The following is a 26,522-nucleotide window of genomic DNA, read 5'->3' as shown; positions in this document are numbered from 1 at the left end:
TCTGTGTTGAGCTTCACGCAGTTGGTCCTAATCCAGTCTGCGACATCCGTTATGGCGATTTTGAATTTTGTTCTGGTAGTGGTGGAGTCTTCCGTCAGTAAGAGGATGAGTTTGGTGCTGTCCACATAGCAGATGATGTTGAGTCCATGGGTTTGGACAATGTCAGCCAGTGGGGTTATGTAGTTGTTGAGCAAGGTGGGGCTGAGTGATAATTTTTGAGTGACGGCGCAGATGATGCTTTTGGGATCGAAGGTGAAGGGTGAAAGTCGTATTCTCTGGGTCCGTCCTGTTAAGAACTGGTAGTTCTGTCCTGTAAGGAGAGGAAATTTCTTACCCACACCTTACTATGCACCCGTTATCTGAGAGAGGGTTTGAAAGGAGAGGCCAGTCCCTCCCCACTTCCTACTACACACACCAAACATCTGAGAAAGATCTTGAAGTAGAGGGCAGTCCCTCTTAACACACTACTATGCACACCTGTTATCTGAGATAGAGATCTGAAAGTAGAAAACAGTCTATCCATACAGCCTACTATGGTCACCTGTCATCTGAGAAAGGTCTGGAAGAAGAGGCCGGTCACTCCCCACACCTTACAATGTACACCAGTCATCTGAGAGAGGTCTTACCGGAGAGGACATTTCCTCTCCACACACTACTACACACATCTGTCATCTGAAATGTCTCAAAGGAGAGGCCAGTCCATTCACACACCTTACTACGCTAACCAGTCATCTGGGAGAGAGGTCTTTCAGGAGAAGCTAGTCCATGTACACACCTGTTTTCTGGGACAGAGGACTCAGCGGAGAGGCCTTTATTTCTTCCCACACCCTTCTACACACACCTGTGATCTGAGGGAAGTCTATAAGGAGTGGCCAGTCCATGTACACAACACAATATGCATACCCATGATCTAAGCAATAGGTCTGACAGGAAACTGCAGTCTCTCTCCACTCACTACTTTGCACACCTGTCATCTGAGAAGTTTTAGCGGAGAGACCAGTCTCTATGCACACTAGACTATGCACACCAGTCGTCTGAGAAAGCAGTCGGGAATTAGATCTCTGTTAATTCCAGCACCCTACTACAGTAACCAGTCATCAGAAAGAGGTCTTACAGGAGAGGCCAGTCCATCTACACCCTCTAAAAGGGAAACTAGTTATCTGAGAGAAAGGTCTGCAAGGAAAGGGTAGCCTCTCCCCACACACTTCTATGCACATCCATTTTCTGAGACGGATCTGAAATTAGAGGGAAGTCTATCCATATAACCTACTATGAACACCTGTCATCAGAGAGAGGTCTGAAAAGAAAGGTCAGTCCCTGAACACACCATACTATGTACACCCACCATCTGAGAGATAGGTCTCAAAGGAGAGGCCAGTCCATTTACCCATCCAATAGATGCACACCAGTCATCCAATAGAAAGAACTTAGTGGAGAAAGCTGGCTTTACATGTGGTAATGAAATTACTTTACTAAAAAAGAAAAACTATAAATTTACTGAAATAAAACCAAGCTTAAAGTAACGTTATAGTTAGGTGTAATAAGATGTTATTTTTGTTTAAACTAAACCTTAGAAATTAACTGAATAAAACAAAGTTTAAAGTAACACAGTTAGATGAATTTCTCAGTGGAAACATTGTTTCAAATTCTAAAAATCACAGAAATTCAGCAGATCTGTTTAGCAGAAATAACTATAATTTGCGCACCCACCTTGCACTGCTTATGACACCGCATGACATTACTCATGACCTCTATGACATTTATGACATCACTGATGACATCTCATCCCATCCAGAAATCTGTGACAAAATGAATTCACTTATAGTGAAGATGACTAGACTATAGATCAAGATCTAAATATCCACCAAACAAGGGTGCTTCCTCCTAACAATATGAAGTAAGTGGTTCTTTGTTTGGTGGAGATGGCCTCACACTCCTCTGCATCAAGAACGTGCCATTAAAACTGACCAGAAATGCGCTTGGGTCACTTTAAGTTGAGCTTATGTAAAGTGGCAGTAATGATGTTTTTATTTTATAGGCCAGCATGTTGTATAGCCCCCCCCATCCTGAGACTATAATAGACCTGCGGGCCCCCTGGGGCTTCAAGAGGGTACCCTTAAACACACTGTGGACTGCTGGGGGAGCACCAGGGCCCTCACAGCCCCAGCTGGCTGCACACATGATGCAGGAGCCGGCATTGTTCCCAACCGGAGGGAACATCTAATAATGTTACAGCCTCCAGGTGGGAGCAATCTGTTCTGTTGCCCAGCCCACATAAGTGCGGGCAGGGAACGAGAATAGAAGTTGGCTCCCAGCTGGCAGGAGAATAAAGCTCCTGCCCACTGGGAGCAGACTTTGTGTTTGCTCCCTTTTGGCAGGAGATATGAAAATGCTCCTGCCAGACAGAAGCAAAGACAAGATTCCTTACCTGCACCAGTGCAGGCAGAGAAACAACTGTGTCCCGGGGATGGGCTTCCCCGGACGGAGCAAGTGAGCGGGCCCTGAGGCTAAAAACAGTTCAGGGTGGGGGGCGTGCCCCGCGTGCCCCGCTTCCCCTTAAAAAATTAAAACAGCCTGAGGGATTGGGACCCGGGGCCCGATGGCAAGGGGAGGAAGGCCCTACTCACTCCCCCCTCCCCATATGCTAAAAAATATAAATGTTGGGCACTATTTTTTGATCGCAATCCTGACGGTGCATGGCAGGATTGCAGCAAAAACCGCCAAATTAGTTTTTCATTTTGGCCTTAGTTGGAGTCCCTATGGGTCCTCCCATGGGGCCTAGGATAGTAGGGTAAGCCTACCCAACCCAGTTATATTATTATTTTCTTAAAGTTCCCGACAGGGTACTAAGTCCCCGAGTTGTGTAACGCCTGGCAGCAACATTTTTCCCATGTTGCTGGCAGCCAATCTGAGCGCTCACTCACAAGGGAGTCCTGCTCCCGCATTAGGGAGATGACCCCTGGGCCAATAAGAATGCTCTATTTCTAAACTGGTGCTCTCACAAGACTCTTGCGGGCAGGAATCCCTCGGACTCAAGTACAATTGGTATACACAGTGCAGCAGTTACACTTACGTTCACCACTGCTACGGGAGCCTGCACAATCACACAGGTCTTGAGTTTTAAACCTCACACTACAGTTGTTAAAAATTAATTCAGTTTTTGAAAATTAATTCAGTGACACTAATATTCCCGTTAACATTTATTTATTTGGAAGTTTCAAAGGTGATTTGAGTCCCACTTTATTTTTAGGATCATGGAACCAAAGCCGGGCTCGGCTTTCCTTACAACCTAAGAAATCAATTTGTATCCTTACTCATGCGGAGGGCCATGTAATTGTGGATTTACGGTAGTTTTCTCTTACTCTGCCACTGGCTCCAAAATTTGCATATTTCAACCGAAACATATTTCTAGCTCAAACATATAAAAAATTACTTAACAGGTGCTATATGTGGCACATTGCAGTGCCATACAGGTCGCAAAGGTCAAAACTTCCACTCAGTTTTCTGATAGCTATGTTCAGGGGTTAAGCTGGTAATATGGAGGTGAAACGTTTACATACATTAATACTGTATGATCAAAAGTGACAAATCAGTAAAATAATACGGTCACTAAACGTGCCATATTATGCAGTAAAATATGTCTTTTCTTTTCTCATAATTTAGTCAACTGTGCCTCATACTTTGAGGGCCCAGCTGATCCTTAACCTCACTGGCCAGAATGTCTCAAACAATTAGAAGTGATAAGAGTTAGGGTTGTGAAAGTAAGTCTACACTGTTACCATGAATCATATGAGGCATGACCCAAGGAGTGCCCAGATGAGCAGTGTTTAGTCAGAAACACAGGAACAGTTAATAAGTGTGGTTTAAGAGAGAAGATTTGGCCACAACACCACCAAAGGGTGAGTGAAAAAAATTGAGGGCCTAAATACTCAGGGTTTTTTTAAATGCCTTCTTGACTTTTCTACAGTGCCTGAGTTGAACAATGCATAAGATCTCCTGGCGTTTCACTGATAAACAGTTTTATAAAAACACCGAATAGGGCGAGACCAAGTCTAAAAAATCTTTTCAACTGAGCAGCAATTTCTTACAAGTGTGGACCATATGCATGGCCTAAATGCCTTCTGATGTATAGACTCCCAATATATTTCAACTTCTAGTAGAAAAAATTATTTACCTTTAGCAAGGCTCTTGCTGGTAGATAATCTAACTGCAAATACCTAATCTTTGGAATATGACATGGTGCTCGACTGGATTCGGAAAATGTTCCAGCTATGCTCCAATGCACAAATCGACTCCATTAAGTACCTCAAAGGAAACTCTTTGCCCCCGTGGAAGTGATGGAGTGGAGCCACATATTAGCACCACCCATGCATGCTGACATCAGTTTCTTAAAGATTCTCCTTCTGTGCCTTTAGGCGTGATTTTGACACCCTGTTACCTAGAATTTAACTTTGAACTTTATTATGCAGGGCAGGGACCACAGCACAGAATTAGGAGGGAGGACAGTGATGAACCTGTGACAATAGGCACAGTAACAGTGTTCCTAAATTTTAGTAACTTGCTCTTCTGATAGATACTTCTAACAAACTCCATGCCCCTTTTTATTTAACAGTTTACGTAGCAATAACCTAGTCTAAGAACATTGGAGTGCTTTACAAGAGCACCACATTAAACAAGGCCATATTCATTTTTTGGTGTGGTTTAAGCATCGGGAGATACAGTGATTTGCTCACAATCACAGAATATATACTACAGCAGTACCTCCCAAAGGTGCAGGGTCTGAGTACTAGACTAAGATTAGGAAGTCGTGCAGGATTGAGTGGACAGAATGGCCCTCCCGCAAGACCAGATTGTCAAGGCAGTAGTACTTCATGAACGTGTGGCTATGTCAAAGCCCTTTTAGGGTTTAGCTGATGGAGCCTCTCCTCTTGAAGAGAAAGGTGGCACAAAAACTGTTGGCATAGTTAATGATTGGCCAATGTGAATTTGGCAAACAGGAAAACTGTTTTGAGATACAGTAGTCTAAGTGAGCAGCTGTGCATCAGTTCAAAAGGCAAGCCCATTAGACATGTCAACACTCAGTGCTAGTTTCATTAAGGCTGGACAAACGTCTTTGGGGGCAAACTAACAAATCATACCTTCAATAAAAATCACCACATGATTTTAATAGAGAGAATTGATCAGGCAAAAACAAAAAAAGGTTGAAATGGCTGTTGACCCTTAACTGAATTAGCTGAACAGCCTAGCTGGGCCAGTGACGGAACAAACAAGAACACATCCAATGGTTTGGTTTGTAGGTAGGGATGGGGGATATGAATGGCATTATGATGAGTGCTGCACAATGCAATTCATTTTTCAAAGGACACATAAAGCTGCAGGGATGACAGACTACTGTGGTGGACAGATCGAACATTTAACGGCTGCCCCATATACTCTACGTATGGAGGTGCAGCTTGGCAAGACTTGGGCGCAGAACCCTCCTTAACCGCATGCGTGCGGGCGGAATTCCGCCCGTACGCTGGGTTTTGCGAAAGCGCATGTTACGTGACGAGCTGGGCTCGTCATGAGCGTGCGAGGAGGCTACGCCATGACGAGCCCAGCTCGTCATGAGCGTCGAAGGGGTTAAGCATATCTGTATTACAAGGCAAATGCTTTGAGTCTTTGGATACCATACTCTCCTGACCTAGTTAGGGGCGATTACATTGATTTAGGTCTGGTCTGTCCTCACCTTACTCAGAACTGAAGAAAGGAGAGGCATAGGTGGGAACGTATAAAGGAAAACAGAGTCCCATTGCAATCAAGATGCATCTTCCAGTGATTTTCTTGGAGGAAATCCCAGTGTGCAATACTTTTGATACTGCACATTTGACAGCGGCAAACAGATTTTATGAGGACATGCCCCACTGAAGATGTTTCTTACGACTATGGGATGGAGATGGCATTCATAATGCTGATGTTTACTTAGCTCATATGTGCTGGCATTTAGATATCCTGCTAGATATTAGCTACCAGGAAGATGTTCTACTGATCCACTTATTTCCAGAAAAGCAGGGCCTCCTGGCACAGGATCCTATTCCACCCTGCTTGTTGCAATACCACATAGCGGTTGTTATGTCCATGAGGACCTACATTAGCTTCCCCTTGATGGGTGGTAGGTAGGTGTTAGAAATTGAGTTTCTATTTGGCAGAGGTGTGCACCCTGTCCAAGTAGGGACCACAATCTTAGTAGAGGTAAGTCAGATATACAATCTAAATTGACGTGTGCTCACCCTCTAGAAGATTGGCACAGAGCTGTCAGGCTTAACTTAAGATGCAACATGTAAAGTAATTGTGCACACTTCAATTACAGTAACACAGCGAAAACAACACAAAGATTTCACACCAGTTTATAAAAATAGAGAACTATTATCTGATTAAAACAAGATGAAAAGTACAAACATCCAATAAGTAGGACTTGAGATATGATTTTTAGAAGCGTAAATTGCAAAATAATGCTCAAAAGTCAAGAGCTCTTAGGGGATATTGGCGGTCGTGCTGTACCGGGGTAAATCCAAAGTTTCAGGCCAATCGCGATGGAAGGCAAGTCGGCTACAAGACCCACGCAGCGCCCACTAAAAAAATACCTTGGATGGAGTAAGAATGTCCTTGGTTCCAGCACCATTCTGATTTAGTGGGTCAGTGTCCAGTACCTATACTCAGTTGTGCATTTGAAGTGGGGAAGAAAAAGAGGCCTTTGAAGATCACAAGGTGCCTGCCATTCATTCCCAGGCTCCAGACTCACTACAGGGGAGGTAAGCAGCTCATTGTGTGGGGACAGACAAAGCCATATTCAGGTGCAAGTGTCGGCTCCTCTCTCCCAATCTACCTCAGGAAGGCGTATCAGCCTGCTGAAGGGCCATCAGGATGCAAATGTCCCAACCCAACTCCATTTATCTGATTGTCCAGAGGGAATGCACAAGTAGTCGCCCCCACCCAGCAATACTGCTCAAGGAAGAAAATACACCTCTTAACACCTCATCCCTTTGTCCATGGTCTCTGAACAAACCATATCTTACCGCAGGAAAGACATCTGCAGTCAGGTGACAATAGCATAAAGGCTCTTTTTGCTTAGACAGCAAAGTAATAAAAAAATTGCAAGTGTAATTTCGATATTAGTAATATAAAATTTGATTTGAAGATGAGGTTGGATTTTCAATTACTATTAAAATAAGCCTGTAAACCATTTTAGTAATAGTGTAAACCAGTGGTAGCCTCTGGGAGAGCTGGCATGGTCATAGAGAAAAATGACCATGGTTGGTGGGAGGATTTTGTGTGTGTGTGTGTGGGGGGGGGGGTGTTCACTGCCAGGGCATTGACAGCATTAAATACACAAGAATTACTTTTAAATACCATGTACCCTGTCTTTTAGGTATTTATAGCCTACCTTAAAGGTGACATATGTATTAAAAATGAAGGTTTCGGCCTGGAAAAATATTTATTTCGCCTCGGCAAAATAACTGTTTGAAACTGCATACCCAGGTTGCAGTAGCCAGCCTGCCTGGAGACATGTTTCACAGTGCTACTTTAATGGATGGCACAGTTCAATTATGTAATTTCAGATTTCAGTGATGTTATCAATACTGATATTGAACGCCATGAGTGATGTAATATGTGAGGATAGAAGCAGTGCATGGTGAGACTAGAGTTAAAATTACTTCATGGGGCTAGTTATAGTTACTTTAGTTAACTAGAACTGCTGAATGTAAGAATTTTTAACCTTAATTTTGCAAAAACTAGAACATTGATTTACACCAAATTACAAAAACACTTTCTGGATGCAGATATGGCTTTCTTCCAAATTTGGTGCAATTCTGTTCTGCCATTTTGTTCTGTATTGCGGATCAATTTTCCTACGGAATACTGCATAGAGAAAATGGGTTTTCAGGATCTCCCTTTTTCTCGGGCCAAGCTTGATGGATCACCCTGAAACTTTCTAGGAGGAAGCTGCGGTGGATGCCACTTTTTTGGGGGAAATGTAGGGAAGAATCATCAAATGAAACAAAAGTTGTAAGCAAAGAAAAACAATTTCCTAAGAAAATGTGGTCCTAACTAGAACTACTCAGTGCTGACTGGTACTGGGCGAGATAGATCGATCCAGCTATGGTGTAATGACTATAATGCAATAAGCTGTGGTGTGTTGGGTGAGATGTAATGACTCAATGTACTTTGTATTTATCTGTGATGTCAATAGATCACAGTAAAATAACTCACAGAACCCAAGAATGTTGGTCTCTAACTCAAAAAAACAAAAGTTGAACCGTGTAAGGGAAAGGAGGGCGAATCTTGAATATCTGACCAACCGAGGAGCAGCTTTGTGTAGAATTTGAACCTACTGTAAAGTCACAGCCATGGATGCTGCAAGATTAAATGTGATATATAGACGAAGCAATGGATTGCTGTTTTGGACAGTTCTGCAATAGTGGTGATTCAACCCAAGTATAAAGGCTGAAAGATGTCGATTTTACAGTTAACTTGTATAAGACAAATTCAAAGATTTAAATGTAAACTGTAGTCTCAGTCACAGCCTCAACCCAGTCTGATAAAAAAAAAAAGCAATGATATATGTCCCAAGATCAGATCCACCCCAAAGTACTGTAGGGTTGTTATAACCCATCCGATAACCAGACAACTGTGACACTGGAGTTCAACAGAATTGCAACATTTGAAACAGAAAAGCTAAAGAAATTAATATAATGCAAAAAAAGGAGCCAGTATGAAAACAGACAAGATTATTAACATATGCCTTCCTGCTACTGGGCAGCAATCTGCTTTCAGGATTTAGAAAATATGACTTTACCTTCCTCCAGTCCATGAAAAAGTTTTTCCGAAACACATCCTTGGTGGTGTACTCATGGTCGAGCATTTTTGCAAAGAAACTGGAAACTTCTTCGGTTGCAGAACTAAGTTGCAAATGTTTGCCTAGACGAAAACAAAATAATACATTTAATATTCATATGTCGGCGCTAAAGAAAACTAAATTAAAACCCTTAGTCTGAAAGATGACAGACCCCTAATCTTAAGCTTGCAGAAATGAGTCAGAACTAGTTTGATTTTCCATCTGGAAATGCAATTCAAAGGTAACAGTGTGTGTGCCATCTTAGTGATGACAATTCTCAAGCCACTGCTTGGGTTCGTCCAAGTTAGAAGCCGTACTTCCTTAATGACAAGTAACAGGCAGATTCGGCTTCTCAAGGCAGGTGTTTGGACTCTGCCCTACCAACTTCAGAGGGAGCAAGTAAAGGCACTCCTATTTCTGTGTTAGGACCCACTGCAACTCTGTGGTGTAGCATATTTGCTATGGGTCCTGTTGTAAGCAGGAAAAAGGCCCCAGTTACAAAGCGATATACAGGTATACTTGGATGCAGTGGGCTGAGAACTGGGTACCAGTAAACGCACATATCTGCCCTAATTAAAGCTATGCCCCAGCAGCTCTTAAGATATGCTTGACTTCTGCCCTATACTTTTGGTTTAGTCTAGTACTGAGAACGATACTGCTCTGACAATGCACCTAATCCTTCTTGAAGCATCCATCTCCTACTCTTCCCACATTCACTTGAACCAACCAATAGCTCTGGAAAAAAATAATCAAGAACGACTCACAGCTTTTGGTGGAAGATAATTTATATAATCCACAAATTAAAAACTAGTATGTGTAAATTTGTATATTTGCAAATTAGATGGTATTTGAGCAATTCGAGGTCAAAATAGGAAAATTTGATAAGGACGTCATTCATTCCTAAATCCTTTATTTCGGTTGCATGAACCATAAAAGGTACAAAAAACTAAAACATTAAATATTTCATTATACACTAGATTTATAATTCATTCCTTGCTAAAATTGTCATGTAATACAGTTACATCATAAAATGTATTACAAAATTATTCGATATAAAAAATAATCCGGAATTCCCTGAGACCCCCTCACTGCAATGACCTACTCGTAATGTGCCCCATAGAGGACAGAAACGGAAGAAACAATAGAATCATGCATGTTGGTCCTACACAACCTTGAGGCTGTGAGGCGATCGGTAATACTTAGCCATAGGCAAAGAGGGATGATCCAAGACCACGTTGTTTGAGGTGTGCATTACAGAAAAACATGTGTTCATCATTCTCAATTAGATCACAACCCATCGGGCAAGACTTTGTTAACTTTTCTTTTTTTATTACATGAATGGGTAAAACCTAACAAAGGCAAAATCCCCAAATGGAATTTAATATAAAGTGCACTTGCAACAGGATTAGATAAACATAGTAGAGTTGGCATTTAAAACTCAAATAGAAGGTAACTAAGCCACATGTGTAGGCTATAAAGACATTTTCTAATCACTCATTATTTAAATAAATGTCCTTCATTCACCCTTCCCTTTGCTACCTTAGTTAAAGCAAAAAAGATTAATCCAGTAGTTCTGTAACCCCAAATCAAAATGCCAAGTTTTTATATGCCATAGCCATGGTATCTTGCTTACTGACTGGCCCTCTAGTAAAATTCTCACACCACCTCTAAAGGGACCTGACTCCTCAGTGAACCATAACCTAATCCAACATAAAACTGAACTTAGGAAGGCCACATCCCCAATTTTCACCCCGAGTGGGCTGGGTATGCTCAGACGTGAGTCCCAGGCTCTCCACACCACTGGAGTCAAGCTATCCAGGCTGATGAAGGCTGATAGCCAGAAACCGGTCCTTGGATGCTTGATTCCGTTCTGGGAAAGACATGGCTTGGTAGTTCGGACTGGACTGTTCCCATGAGGCACAGGGTCAGAGCTGATTTGCATATAGCCAGTGTCTAAGCCAGGGTGGTGTGGAGTGCAAAAAAACGATGGATTTAGGCCCAGATCCTTGTACTGGGGTGAATGTATGACATTGTTCTACATTCTGTCCATCAACTGTGTTTTTTGCAATTTTCACCCCGAGTGGGCTAGGTATGCTCAGACGTGGGTCCCAGGCTCTCCACACCACTGGAGTCAAGCTATCCAGGCTGATGAAGGCTGATAGCCAGAAACCGGTCCTTGGATGCTTGATTCCGTTCTAGGAAAGACATGGCTTGGTAGTTCGGACTGGCCTGTTCCCATGAGGCACAGGGTCAGAGCTGATTTGCATATAGCCAGTGTCTAACCCAGGGTGGTGTGGAGTGCAAAAAAACGATGGATTTAGGCCCAGATCCTTGTACTGGGGTGAATGTATGACATTGTCTACATTCTGTCCATCAACTGTGTTTTTTGCAATTAAGATTTAGGCTACACTTACTGCCAAGAACATTCCAAACACATGTTTGCATGCCAAAATGACGTCATTTCACACATATATATATATAATATATATACACATATACATATATACATACACACATATATATATATACATCTATATATATAAAAACCAAAGTATGTCCATTTGTCCTTTATGCATTACTACAATGTTCATCCGATCGGCATGAAACTTTGGGAAGTAGTTGTTGAGTACACTCCCGCGAAGGTTTCTTTAAAAAAAAAAAAAGTGTTAAATATAAATATCGGCCCCCCGGCCACCCAGGGCCCTCATAATCTTTCCAATACTGAACGTCTACAATTTACGGTGCGACTCGCTTTTGCAATGACCATCAACAAAGCACAAGGACAATCGCTGCAAGTGTGTGGACTAGATTTGAAGAATCCGTGATTCTCACATGGACAACTGTATGTGGCCAGCTCACGCGTCGGAAAATCTTCTGATTTATTCGTGTACGCACCAGACGGAACAAAAAATAACGCGTATCCACAAGCACTCTAATAAATAAACAGAATTAAAACAACACTTTAAAATGTTTTACTTATTAAAATGAATAAGTTTCAATAAAAATGACACAATGTAAATTGAATGTCATCATAACAAGTTTCTTAAATTTCCTTTCTTCCGAGATTGCAGCAACGCGCGACGTGTAAGCTAGTTCTTATTAAAAAGTTTTATATAGCACGAACTAGAGCCTGGAAGGGTATCGGAGAGCTTTACAAAGTTGCATCAAATGAGTAGTTTGATACCCTAGGTACAAAAATAAGACTATATATAGGGAAAGTCCTGTTTGGTGAGCTACATCAAGTATTGGGTTGGAGTTTGTTCATTAGAAGCAGTTTGACTTCATTCTTGAATGAAGTGCTAGAAGGGATCATTCCGATTTTTGGTGACTGGGCATTCCAGATTCTAAGTGTTATTCCAGAGAAAGTACAGTTGTAGGTTTACTTTTTCTGAAATCTGTGACAAGTCAGTGACAAGTCTTGCAGCCGCGTTGAGAGTAGCTCTTAGTGGAGCCAGACTGGATCTTGGAAGACCACATAAGGTTGTATTCCTATGGTCTATTCTTGGTATCACTAGAGCTCGTTAGCGGAGAGAAAGGCTTTTAGTTTGAGAATGTGAATATGAAAGTTTGGTCCTCAGGTGGCTGTACTGTACTAATGTGTTCCTGCATGTTGAGATTTCTGTCTATTGTTATTCCTGAAAGTTTTGCAGAACCTATGATGTGTGGTTTGCAGTTGAAGCCTGTCTTTCATCCAATCTTCAATGTCGACATGTCCTTGCGGAAGGGTAATTAGGAGGAATTTGGTTTTGAGCGCATTAAGTTTGATGTGATTTTTTGGTCAACCAGTTGTGAGTTTTTTGCAAAGTTGTATTGAGTGAACGTATGTCATCTGGAGATGATACTTTTAGGTATATTTGGTGATCATCCACATATATGTGGCAGTGAAAATTGGAGAGTTTCCTAATTTCTTTTAAGGGCTCAATGAATAGATTGAAGAGATTAGGAGATGGGGCAGAACTAGGCCTGGGCGGTGAGCTTCTCTCCGTTTGCGGAGTTTGCAGAGTTTTTTGCAATGCGGAGTGCAGAAAACTCCACTTAGCGATGTGCAGCGGATATTTTCCCCCGGTTACGATCGCAAACTGTAAATACACGATTGTGAACGGTTAGCCCGCAATCGCAAACGGTAAGTCCACGAGGGAGAGCAGTCACTCGGGTAGAATTTCGACCAGAGGGGCAGGAATACCAGCACAAACTGCAGTTCGCTCTGCACTCAACCACTCGTGGACCTTTGCAGAGTTTTTTTGTAACTTCGTAGACTTTCACGTAGCAAAACTCCACGAACTCCCAAGGTGACCGCCATGGTGGTTGACAGTGATTGGTTGATCTTGATTCTTTGTGTTGGGCTGTCTAAGAAAGAGGCAAACCATTTTAGGACAGGCCCAGATAATCCCATTCTGTGTTCAAGTAAGTCGAGGAGACTGTCATGTTTGACCGTATCGATGGCTGAGAATAGGTCTAGCAGGCAGGATTCATTTTAGTCTAGTATTGTGAGCGAGTCATCAATGTGTGTCATGGCTGTTTCCGTGCAATGGTCCGGACAAAAGCCTGATTGGAACTGTTCAATGAGGTGGAATTGAGCTATGTGGCTGCATAGTTGGGAATGTACACATTTCTCCAGTAGTTTTGCTAGAGTAGGAATAGTGGGTATTGGGCGGTAGTTATCTTGGATTGTGTGGTCAGCTGTAGTTTTATTTTTAGAATGGGTGTTACCTGACCTGATTTTAGGCAGCTAGGGAGGGTTCCTTGCAGTAGGGAGGCATTCACAATCTTTGTCCAGAGGGGAATTAGAGAAGTTTTGATCTCACTGAAGATGTTGGATGGAAGAGGGTCACAGAAGTGATTTGATGGTTTAAGTGATGTTAACATCTTGAGGATGTCCTTTTCATAGAAAGATTAGAAAGTGTTCCAGGACCCATTGTTTTTGAGGGTGAGTTCGGGTTGGTTCAGGGTGTGAAAAGACCGGGGCGAGTGGGGGATATAGGGAGGTATCTTTTTGAGGTGTTCATTTGCTGTTTGGAGTTCATTTTCTATCTCTTTGGATTTTTTAAGAAAGTGGGAGGCAAATATGTCCAATTTGGTTGTGAGTTAGGACCTAATGTGGAGGTGCTGACTTGAGTGGATTGTTGCTTGATAATTTCAAACAGTTTACTTGGGCGATTTCTGGTATTTTCCATTGTTTGGGTTTCTTAATTTGGGGTTTAGGTGTCTTAGTTGGTTCGGTAATAAGGAAGGTGATGTAGGGGTTGTCTGTCCAATCAGAGGGGACGATCGATTCAAGTTTGATGGAGCTTGATCTAGCGACGACGAGATCCAGTGTAGCCCCAAGGTTGTGCATTGGGCTGTCACAGATTTGGACCAGGTTGAGGTCAATAAGGATGGTTTTTAGGCTATTAACAGTGGGGTCGTTGAGGTCGTTCCAGTGAAGTTTGGAGTCTTCAAGGAAAACGTGAGTGCACTGTTGACCAGCGTTGGAGCAGATGATTTCCTCGATTGTTCGATGAATGCAAGGTTGTTGCCTGGAGGGCCGTAGATCACACAATCACATACATATATATGATAAAATACAAATAAAGCTGATTTTGGAAGCTGACCTGGGTGTGTGGCCCATTTTTTCCTCATTGGGAAAAGTTGTGGAATGTGTAGCGGCGTGGGTTCAGCCGCAGGGTAACGCACCATCGAAGAGCGCTACAGAACCGGAAATTGGAACCGATGTGGGAGATGTTTAACCGGGAGTAGTGACCGCCGAAAATAAAACAAGAAACAACGCGGAGTTGGCTGACACACGCAGACATTTCCGGTATTGATGAACGCGTATGCATCAGGAGAAGTAATTGCATAATCGGCTATGTTTCAGGGAATCAGATAACGAAGTTGTAAAACCGCAGGTGTGTTTCAATCTAGAAACGAGCGGGGAAATACTTACTGAAAGTTATTCGGAAATACCGACCAGGACAGCATAATCAGTAAAAACAGAACCAACGATCTATATGGTGGGGCAAAAAAGGACAGCACGAACATGGAACAAAGGGCAGCTAAAAGGAATGTATTGCTAACAGATATGTTTGATAAAAGCAGTATTGAAAGAGGGGCCAGTGCAGCGGCCACATCAGGAAAAATGGATGCTAGAAGCAAATTAAAAACATGGGAAAAATTAAGCCGGAAAGAAATTAATAAGTCATGGGAACTTATAACATTAAAGAAATATTTGGAAGTACAACGTGCCCAAGGGGATTGCGCATAATGCTCATGCCGAATAATCAGGATGCAACAAATGATTTATTGCAGGAATGGGGCGAGTTTCTTTTACACTCCTCACTGGGCCTGATTGAAATCTTGATAAAGCATATCGATATTTTCCTGGAAAAATTAATGAGCCAATTGAAAGACATTGAAAAGGAATTATCTTCAGTAAAATTGACTCCGGAACTGACAAAAATCAAAGAGGAACTGGAAACCCAAATTGAGAAACACGAGGAGATTGTAATGGTCGCAAACTTTCGAAGTTCATACGTGATACGAAAGATTATGCGGAAGGCCGCATCTTTACCTTTTCAAGGAAGTTTGATGGAGTAAAAGAACAAATGACATGGGCCAGCATGTCAAGTATGTCAAGTACAGCGTCATCACTGGGCTCAACAGAACAACTGGAAGTGAATGAAACCAATGGAAGCATAAAGATGTCTTTTTTAGGGGACATGCGCCTCATGTTGCAGCAGCGATATTGGGAACAGAATCGCCCAATTCCACAGTTCCAACCACGAAAAGGGAGAGGAAGAGGAAGGCAATGGCCCGGGAAAAACACATCAGAAGAGGCAAAAGGAGCAAGCGGTGGAACCGAAAGAACGGGAGTAGAAACGAGGAATATGCGCCAGAGGAGGAAATAACAGATGAACTACAAGTGGTTAATCTATCGAATAGACAATTAAGCCCTATAGAAATAACGCTACTAAAAAGAGGAATAAATTTTTGTCCAAATAGTCACATGAATCCGGCACAGGTCAGGATTGACCTGTATTTAAATATTAGAAAAATCAACTTGCAAAAGCATTCAAAGAGCATATTCTAAAGGAGAGATCTAAAGACCAACTAGAATCAAGTGAAAATGAGCTACAAATAAGAGATGCGGAGGGTTTCCTAACTCCGATGAATTTAGATCAAGCTCCTACAGAAGAATTAACATTGACGCAAACAGTAACTAAATTTGGGGATGGCCTAGTGGAAAAAAGCCGAAATCAAGATTTTATCCGCAACTGGGACCGGGCAACAAGATCGACCTATTTCAGGAATCGGTAATTCGGGATCTATATAAATTAAAATGGAACAAAGACAATGACAACCTGACAAAGGCAGAACGAGAAGCATTAAAGAATTTATCTGAGGATGACCAGATTGAAATAAAGATCGCCGATAAGGGCGGAAATGTAGTGATCTGGGAACGCAATGCATATGCAATGCATATATGAGTGAAGCTCATCGACAACTAAGAGACACGCAGTACTATGAAAAATTGGAAAAAAAATCGACAATGGAAATAAAGTTCAAAATTGATGTGAAATTATCTGAATGGTCAAGCGGTGGCCTAATTGACGAAATGGAAAAGAAATATCTAACAGTGTCACATCCGGTAATGGCAACTATGTATTTTTTGCCAAAAATACATAAAGATCAAAAAAAGCCCCCGGGAAGACCCATCGTATCTGCAAAAGGATCTTTATTGGAACCAATGGCAGAGTACATAGATCACTTAAGACCGTATGTGGAAAATTTGAATTCATATATTCAAGACACGAGTGATCTTTTACGAATCCTACAAAATACACCATGGTAAGACTCATACCATTTGATCACAATGGATGTGATTGGTTTGTACACCAATATAGACAATGATATGGGTAAACAGGCATGCAACTATTTCTTGGAGGAGTAAAGTTTACAGTACAGTGATCACAATAAAATGTTATTACAAATGATCTCAACTTGCCTAGAAGATAATATCTTCACTTTCGGAGAGGAAATCTTCAGACAACGCAGCGGGACTGCGATGGAATTTTCTTTCAGTCCCAGTTATGCGTGTTTAACAATGGGGTGGTGGGAGCAAGAGAGCCTGGAATGCAACAAATGAGTTAGCTGTAAATAAGATAATCAGCTGGAAAAGATTCATTGATGACCTGCTGATAATATGGGATGGCACGGAGAAAGAATTCCAGGAGTACTTTAACATACTTAACAGTACAAAAAATATAAAATTTACTTACACCATCAGTAAAGATAGAGTCATCTTCCTGGATACAGAAATGTATATAAAGAATGATCAGGTTCATACTACTCTCCACAGGAAATCAACCTCAACCAATGCCACCTTAGAAGCAACCAGCTTCCACCAAAAACCATTGCTAAATAGTATACCATACGGAGAGTTTCTAAGGATCCGTAGAATTTGCAGTGAACAGGATCAATGGGAGAAAAACATTAAAGAAACAATGGAAAGATTTGTGAAGAGAAAATATACTCCTAAGGTAGTGAGAAAATGTTGGGAAAGAGCAAATCAGATGACACGCAACGAGTGTCTAAAGAGAAAAACCGACAATGAGATACAAGAGCAAAAAATAAGGTGGATTACGGACTTCTCCCAAGAAAGTACTCAAATTGGGAAGATATTGAGAAAAAAATTGGAAACTACTAAAACTGGATAATACTGCCAAAGGAATCATGGGAAATCATCCAATAATAACATACAGGCATGCTAGAAACTTGAAAGATCACATGATACACAGTCACTTTAAAAAAAGGAAACATGATGACTGGTTAAAAACGAAGGGATTTGTAAAATGTCACTCATGCAAAGTGTGCCAGATTGCAAAACCAACAAAGGAAATAACTCTGGCTAACAAAAAGAAGTGGCAAATCAGACAATGTATTACCTGCAAAACAACGTTTACAGTGTAGATAGTGGAATGTCCATGCCCCATGATATATGTGGGCAGCACCACGGTGGAACTAAAAAACAGGATTTTACAACATATGAGGGCAACAATCCATAAAGATCGATCTAATGCCATATCGAAACACATGGAGCAATTTCATAAAGGTGATTAGCAAAAAATTAGATTTTATGGCATTGAAACAATTCCGAAAGGAGATCTAGGTGGAGACCGGGAAAAGAAACTAAGGCAAACAGAATCGAGATTCATCCTAAACCTGAGAACGCTGCACCCTCACGGCCTTAATCAATCGGAGGAACTGTATCTTCATCTGTGAAGAGACAAAACAAACAAAAATGAATGGGCATGGAACAATAAACTGATGTAAAAGAAAGAAAAAAAGCGGTTATAATGGGAGAAGAAAAAGACAGAATAGGACAGACCCATTTGAGGGTATGAGCTAGGAAAGAGAAAAATTACCAGCCAAGTGGATTAAGCCTATTGGAAGGCGACAAATGAATGCAAAAAAAAGAAATTAAAAGGATTCTACTCGTGTAACACACAAAATACATCTATAATAACTGAAAGACTGATAATTGTTGAGAACGAATAAAGAATCACGAGTAACTCTTGGCGAAGTAATATATAACAAAACAAACACCGTCCAAAGGCAAAACAAAGTTTCTTTACCAACAAAGAAATGGAAAGCTCAGCAAAAAATATCACAATTTAGACATATGTACAAACTCGAGTGAAAGAAGATCCATTAGAAATCAATGGAACGTAATTTTGTACAAATATTGTCTGTATGAAGAAGATACAAAGAACTACAAGTACCACAATCCTTGTTAGCAGCATCATGTGACAGAAAATGGTCACGAACGAGAAGAGAGAACATTTAAAAATATGTTGGGCGGGACAGCCCGTTGATCGTGAGCAAGGTGTAGAGACACCGAAACGCGTTGATCAATACGCGCTGTCAGCCCCTGTATGATAAAATACAAATAAAGCTGATTTTGGCAGCTGACCTGGGTGTGCGGCCCATTTTTTCCTCATTGGGAAAAGTTGTGGAATATATATATATATATATATATATATATATATATATATATATATATATATATATACACACACAAACACACACATTTATGACCATGGCATATAAAAAAAACTATTTTGGGCGAAGGTTAATCTTTATTAAATCCGTATTATTGTGCTACCCATAGCAGGAGTTGTAAGATGTTTTTCTTCCATTTAGCACAATAGCACACTTCTCTCTTGAGATCGGGTTTGGAGCAGAAATATCTTATGAGTACTGTCAAATCTGGTAAATGCTGCAATTGTTACTCCCTCACGTGAGTTTTGTACTCCATTACATACCTGCTGTATGTTTTCCTGTGGTGCTGCCCTGGTCCTTGCCGGCGCTGCTCGGCGTCCTGAGAAGGGACTTCGGGGGGATTGGCGTCTTCTACCCCCGGCGATCCTCATAGCAGCGGAGTACTGTACCGGCGTGAGAGGTCCGCCGCCTGGACCCTCCCCATCGCTCAACGGCCGCCATCTCTCTGGAGCTACGCCGGAGGTGCAGCGGTGCCTGTCCTGTGGCGCTGCCCGGGTCCCTGCTGTGTGGGACATGGAGGTGTTGCTGTCCCTGGAGCCAGTGGAGCTTGGCTCCCCATCCGCTGCCAGCGAGCACATACCCTGGTGAGGCGAACAAGGTGAAGTGCTGATTGGAAACTCTAGGTCGGGCTGCGACCTTGGACGGTGAGGGACCCCGCTGCTATTCCTTTCCCTCCTGCAGCCAGCGTAGGATCAGCCCTGCCCAGGGGCCAGCTGCGGGAGCATCAGCGCTCTAAGGCCCCTTGGGGACAGACTTCAACCATATGATGTGCACAATGTGCAATGCCACATTCGTCTTGTATCATGTACCTTTGTAACATTGCTATTTGTTGGTCTTTTTTTTTTTTTGAGTATGCATCACCATTCTCCAGTAACTGTTTCTAACCATGTAACTTTTACTTAACTACCTACCCCTTACCCCTCCCCGCTCTACTCCTCTCCACGTTCCTGCTACTGATTTCTGCCCTTACCTGTCCTGGCCCTAGTCCCCCACCCTGTTGACCTGAGAATTTCCCGCGTCATTTGAGAGCTAGTTATTTTGTCTGATGCCCGATGGAGCTACCTGGTTTAGCTATAGGGGAGACAGGTCGGGAATTCCCTCCTTGGACGTCACCTACCCAGTCGGTCTTTCGCCAGACTTCCTTTCGTCTCTCCGGTCGTCTCTTCCTGCTTTCTCCCTCTATTTATTATCGCTACTTCTCTCCTCTCTCAATGTATTGAGACTGAACTATTCTGTCTGATGCCCGATGGAGCTACCTGGTTTAGCTATAGGGGAGATGGGCCATTGACTCCCTCCTTGGTCGTCACCTACCCAGTCGGCCTTTAGACAGATTTCATTTAGTCTCTCCTTTTTGTCTCTTCCCCTATCCTCCCTTTCTCACCTTCCCTGTCCCCTCCCCTCTACGCTCCATTTATTTTGTCATCCATGTTCCTTAAATGTTTCCTATTGAGACCTATCTATTTGGCCAGAGACCGATGGAGCTACCTGATCGCTATAGAGGAGCAGGGCCGTTTCTACCATTAGGCAGGGCTAGGCAGCCGCCTAGGGCGGCAAAAGAGCTAGGGCGGCAAAAGGGGGAAACATTTTGTAGGCCTTCTACAATTCGACATCACGTGATGTCACGTTTGGCGCCACTGGCAGGGGCCGTGTGTGCTGCGATCTGTGCAGTGCCAGCATGGCTGCGCTGCGTGTGCCATCAAGGTCACAGTACAGACAGAACAGAGAGGCAGGGAAACAGTCAGGTACGTAGGTATGCACCAAGGCGGGTGTGCGCCAGGGGGTGACAAGTGGAGCGACGCACAGCTGGCAACTAATAGCTCTCCCGTCAGTAAAAAGCAAGGGCGTGACCCGTGCCTCCGTCTCTGGACAGGCCTCGCTCGGCCGCTCCTCTCCCCCTCTCAGCGGCGGGTGTTACTGTTCTCAGAACTGTTCCCATGAGGACTGCAGACTCCTCCCCCCCCCATAAATATACACGCAGGACTACACGATACCTATCTACTCATGACAGTGCTGAGGAGAGTAAAACATTGAGGCACATGGCCTCATGAAGACAAAACATGTAATGAGCGAAGACAAAGACCAACAGAGAGATAGAAAAGGTGAGAGAAAAAAGCTGAAAAATTCTGTGGAAGGACACGGAGGGACTGGCAGAGTCACGGAGGTACAGGAGGACACATAGAGATAAGAACGAGAGCAGATGCCCATTGAGGTGGGTGGGGGGGTGGAGTGGCAAGGTGCAAATGGCAGCTGAGTGAGAGAGGAGGGTTGAGCTCAGGATAGGGGGTGAGGAAAGGATGAGAGAGGAGGGATGACATGACAGGCCTGTGTGCTGCAATTACCTTCTGAGCTTTAAGCACTTACAGGCAAAGTGAGGAGACCTGGCAGCCCTAAGGATACCACGGGAGGGGGTCGGAGATAGGTTTTGGGACTCCCCCTTGACCGTCACCTACCCAGCCGGTCTTTGGGCATACTTTCCTTCGTCTTTCTGCCGTATCTTCCTCCCATTCTGTTTTTCTGTGAACCTCTTCCGTCGAGACCGAACTACTTTGTCTGATGCCCGATGGAGCTACCTGGTTGAGCTATAGGGGAGATGGACCGTGGATTCCCTCCTTGGTCCTCACCTACCCAGTCGGTCTTTAGACAGACTTCCTCTCGTCTCTACGGTTGTCTCTTCCCTTATCCTCACTTTCTCACCTCACCTACCCCCCACTTCTTTTCTCTCTCCTTTTTCTCCTCTCCCAGTGTAGTGCTGACTGTTCGTTGTAAGGTGTAATTGTTGATCTTTTCTGTTTTACTGTTAAACCACATTGTTGCACTTCCTTTCGTCCCTCCTGCTGTCTCCTACCGCATCCTCCCTCTTTTTATGTCTATCCTTCTCCCCTCTCTCAATGTATTGAGACTGAACTTTCTTGTCTGATGCCTGATGGAGCTACCTGGTTTAGCTATAGGTGCGATGGGCCGTGTATTCCCTCCTTGGTCTTCACCTACCCTGACGGTCCTTAGATTTCGTCTCTCCGTATTGTCTCTTCCCTTATCCTCCCTTTCTCACCTCCCCTGCCCCCTCCACTACACCTCTCTCTCCTTTCTCCCCTCTCCTAATTGTATTGCCTATTCTTTTTTTGGGATTTATTGTGTATTTGTTGAACTTTTTCTGTTACATTGTTGATTCTCATGTAAAGCGCTCTGATACCTCCGGGTCTAGTCTGCGCTATATAAAACTCTTTAAATAAATAAATAAAAACAGTAAAGACTTGTTGCAAGGGTTTTCTACACAAGTACATAGCCTGAGTAAGTTTTCAGCATGAAGAACGCAACTGTTGAATGTTATTTACCACACAAATGTTTTGCGACAATTGCATGTAATTTGAAAGAGAAAATTATGCAACTTTGTATATCCGAATTATGGGTTTAGTACTGTTGATATTGTTATGCAAACAGCAACATTCCGTTGCGTATACTTGTATAATATTTATTATAACATAACTTGTATAAAGGGGACGTTGGCCCTAAAGGGTACATTGGCTCTGAAATACAGGTTGATCAGCTCAGTGGTACATTAGAACATCAATACTGATGCCTGACGGCTGAATTTGTAAGATTGGTGTTATTTAAGGGATGCAGATATATCTGCAGTCTGGACGTGTAAGGTCTCGGTAACCTGCAAGTTGTCTATTCTGAAGGACAGCCAGCTGTCGACAGCAGGAGTTTATGAGATCGGTTTAACCTTTCAATTTTTCAACCTGCTCTTTCCAATCCTTAATCACAGTAAACATCTAACAAGTTGCTTGACGAGTCAGGCTAGGAACATAAAAGCAAGAGAAACACAGGAAGAAAGATGTTATATGTATTTTAATCTGATTGGATACCATGCTTCGTAGCTCTGCTCAGGCAAAATGAACTGACTGTAAAACCTTTTCTTTGTAATTAATGACTTGAGAAATTAATTAGGCAGAACAATAGACCACCGTGGTTTCTATATTTTTGGGTAGGGGTAAAATTCTAACCATGAGAGTATTCACATTTTTCATTAATGTCCCACTATATTGTCTGCGTTTTTCTAAGCCAATTGTTTTGAAAATTGTACATTCAAATACACAGCTTGGTCTCGTTAAAAAAAAAATTGAACGACAATCCTTTTTATTCCTACACACAACTCCTTCCAAAGGCAGACTTGACCACTCCAATTCCTCGCTGCATTATGGGGCAGCTACTGCTTTGCATCTCATTTCTAGTGCACCATGCCGAGGAATAATTGGTGTGCCGCCTTTTTCATGAAATTACTGGGGCTAAAGGTTCCACTTGTGAAAAATCATGGCCAGAGGTTGCCAGGGCAATCAGTACCTACTGGGCCTCAATTCTAACAACCAAAGTCCATTTCTCATGTCTTCTGTCCCTCTTACCGGGGACCCTACCCCGTCAAGTGACCCTTTTATCCCTTGACATTTAGGGTAGCAAGGCAGTTTGGTGAAGGCGTACCGAGGGAGGTATTGTGGGCTAGTAATTTAGAACACAATAGAACAAATAGTCCAGTCAGCGCTTTTCTTAAAAAAGCAAAAGTACTTTAATACATGCATAACTACGATATGCACAAAACACAAATATATATACATGGTGGTAGATGGAAAAGCAGTGATGGCACAGAACAGAAGGCACTAAGGAAAGGTAAAAACAAGTCAAGTAACTTCCTAAATAACACAAATTGATGTGTGTTACAAATGGGGTTTCTGGTTGGCTAGGGAATGAACCTAAGTCAAGCCAAACGCACCACTAGTCAGGGCAAGTAAGTTACACCCTAAAGATAGCCTATGCTCACCCCTGGTATGCCCATTTGTTCAGAGCCCGTCTTGCAAACACAGTGAACCATCCAAGTGCCATTGTTACCGAGTGTCAGCTTCCCTACTAGACCTTGCCGCCAACCTCTACAACGCAAGCTACCAGCAGCTTCTGCCATAGGATCTGCACCTTTTTTACCCTTCATGTTCATTTGGGACCTTCCGTAACTCGTTGCACCATTCTCTTCACAAAAGCGCTCATCGCCAGTTCAATACTGGGCCCCATTCCTGTTTTTACGTACAGTGGACTTCTGCTCTGCAGCCAATATTCATCTCCGGCACATACTACTCCGTCCTGATGATGATTCCTAGATTTTCAAATGGGATCGAAACGTCGACCTGTTGTACCATGACTATCACAATGTCTTGTTAATGACGGTAACATTGGTACATGAATAGATGTTATAGTATTTGTTTATATGACACCAGTCAATGTCTGAATGGTGTTTACTATTGTATATGGTGTCCTCTGGGTGTTTCCCACTTTAATTGTTTGTATACTAATTTTATCATGCGTTTATTAAATAAAAAAATGATTACTTTACCCAATTCATGTTATTATAGAAACTAATTAACTTCTCTGCTTAATTTTTCATAATAATCTGTAGGGAGGAATAGCTTTTTCCTCTATAAAAAAATCCCTGGTAGCTTGGCACAAAGCAGTCTGGCTTAATCACAGAGGTAATATTTAAAGCATTTGCGCAACACACTCACACCAGTAACACAAATACACCACAAAAGAGACTCCACACAGGGTTATATAAAAATATATAATACATCGTACACATAAAATCGACCAAAATGACATGAATCATTAAGATTGCACATATGCAATTCTCAGATAGTACTCACTTTACTGACAAATACTAATACAAGACTCAAAATGTATATTCAAGGATAGTAGTACAGACAATGTGGGCTTGTTTAGAGCTAAATGCAAACGGGATGGGAGGAGCACTCCTGATTTAACTCTGTAGATTGCAATTTTCACTGTGCTATTTGAAATTATTTATGCCACAGCGTTCTAGCAACAGTGCACAGAGGTTAAGTGTTTCTCACACTTAAGATAAAGTCTTGTTTAGAGCTAAACACATGAATGGCCATATATACTTTTCATACTATGGACACTATGGACATTCCAGGATAACCTGAAACATGCCTAAAATGATAACAAGAAAACACTGGTTAGTGATGCAAGCAGTATCCATAGTAAGAACTTGTAGGTGAAATAGGGCTTATAATTAACAGGGTCCCTTTTAGAGCTTATGCGGTGAGTGGTCACTTATTTGGTGCTGAGAGAGCCTCCATTTTCAACTTAATTGCAGCCCCTCAGGACCAGGAAGGCAGTGAGGCAAATGTGGAGTAGAAGGTATGCTGCTTATCTTCCCTCAGGAATGTGGAGTCAGAGCCCCTGTACTTATCCTCCAAATGTCTGATGTAGAGATGACTTCAAAAGAAAACTTAGAAATGCATAATACTCTTAAATCCAGCCCTGGCTCCAGACATCAGTACGGGTAAATCAGTCTGTTGTGTGAGGGAAGGACACAGCCTATAACAATGCAAGAGCACCCAGACTCCCTCTCGCCCAGATAAGGAAGACTATCAGTATGCCGATGGAAGCAGCTACCTCTCATGTCACACCCAGCCCTCCCTGTGTTGTGGCTATCTAGAAAGTGTGCACAAAGTGTAACTGTCCCTCTGCCCTAGGCGAGGATTGGAGTCAGACTGCAAGACACTACAGTCATAAGCAGAGAGAAAATGCCACTTTCTAAAAGTAGCATTTCTAAAATAGTAATGTAAAATCAAACTACTCCAGAAAGCAGGATTTAGCACCATAATTCTAAACATACCAAACATGGCAACGCTACTCCTCCAGATCAGGAATTACCACTTAGACACATATAAGGGAATTTCCAATGCTAGCCTATGAGAGAAGGAGGCCTCAAAATAGTGAGAAACCAAATAGGCTGTTTTTCCCTACCAGGACATGCCACACAAAGGCAAATGTCCTACCTTTTAATCATACAGCACCCTGCCAATAGGGATACCTAGGGCCTATATTAGGGGTGACTATATACGTAGTAATAAGGAGTTTGCGGCTTGGCATGTAGTTTTAAATGCCAAATAACTGTGGCAGTAACTGCATATGCAGGCCCTGCAGTGGCAAGCCTGGGACAAGTTTGAAAGGCTACTTCTGTGGGTGGTGTAAGCAGTGTTGCAGGCCCACTAGTAGAATTTTATTGAACGACACTGGGTACATGGGATACCATTGTACAAGGGACTTACAGGTAAATTAAATATGCCAAACAGGTGCAAACTAATCATACCATGTTTCAAGGACAGCGGAAATGCACAATATCACTGATTAGCAGTGGTAAAGTGCCCAGAGCCGTAAAGCCCAGAAAAAGAGGGTCAGAAAAATAGGAGGAAGAAGGCAAAAAGCCTGGGGTTTACCCTGCAAAAGAGCCAGGTCAAACACTATGCCAGTAAACCCTTAGACACTGCAATACATGCCCCACTCCATCTGCCTATATCAAATCATGGGATATTCAATAATAACCAATCAGTCCTACCAGTTTTGTTACAGAGATTCTCCTCATGTTCACCAGAAATAAAATACATTTACCATTTTGAGCATTTTGTGATATCACCATACATTTCCACATCTTTGGACTTTCACCTTAGGAAGTCATACCTAGGGGATCGGACATCAACACCTGTAAGCAGATGCAAAACAGGGACTATTTGAAGAGAAATCTGATTTCTTCCATTACACC

The 26,522-nt window shown here is 42.5% G+C and overlaps 1 protein-coding gene across 1 annotated transcript in view; it reads right to left on the bottom strand.

Annotated features, from left to right (window-relative positions):
• Positions 1 to 26,522, bottom strand: part of LOC144799696 (DNA topoisomerase I, mitochondrial-like) — a 1,324,061-nt gene that overhangs the window by 618,514 nt on the left and 679,025 nt on the right. The window contains exon 18 of the mRNA XM_078671191.1: positions 8,837 to 8,958. Within this exon, the coding sequence (XP_078527317.1) occupies positions 8,837 to 8,958 (122 nt within the window). The remainder of the gene's footprint in view (positions 1 to 8,836; positions 8,959 to 26,522) is intronic.

The sequence above is a fragment of the Lissotriton helveticus genome, chromosome 12 (assembly GCF_964261635.1).
Source record: "Lissotriton helveticus chromosome 12, aLisHel1.1, whole genome shotgun sequence".
NCBI classification, from domain to species: domain Eukaryota; kingdom Metazoa; phylum Chordata; class Amphibia; order Caudata; family Salamandridae; genus Lissotriton; species Lissotriton helveticus.
Note: the sequence above shows the minus strand (reverse complement) of the source record. Positions and strands in the feature narration are given on the sequence as shown.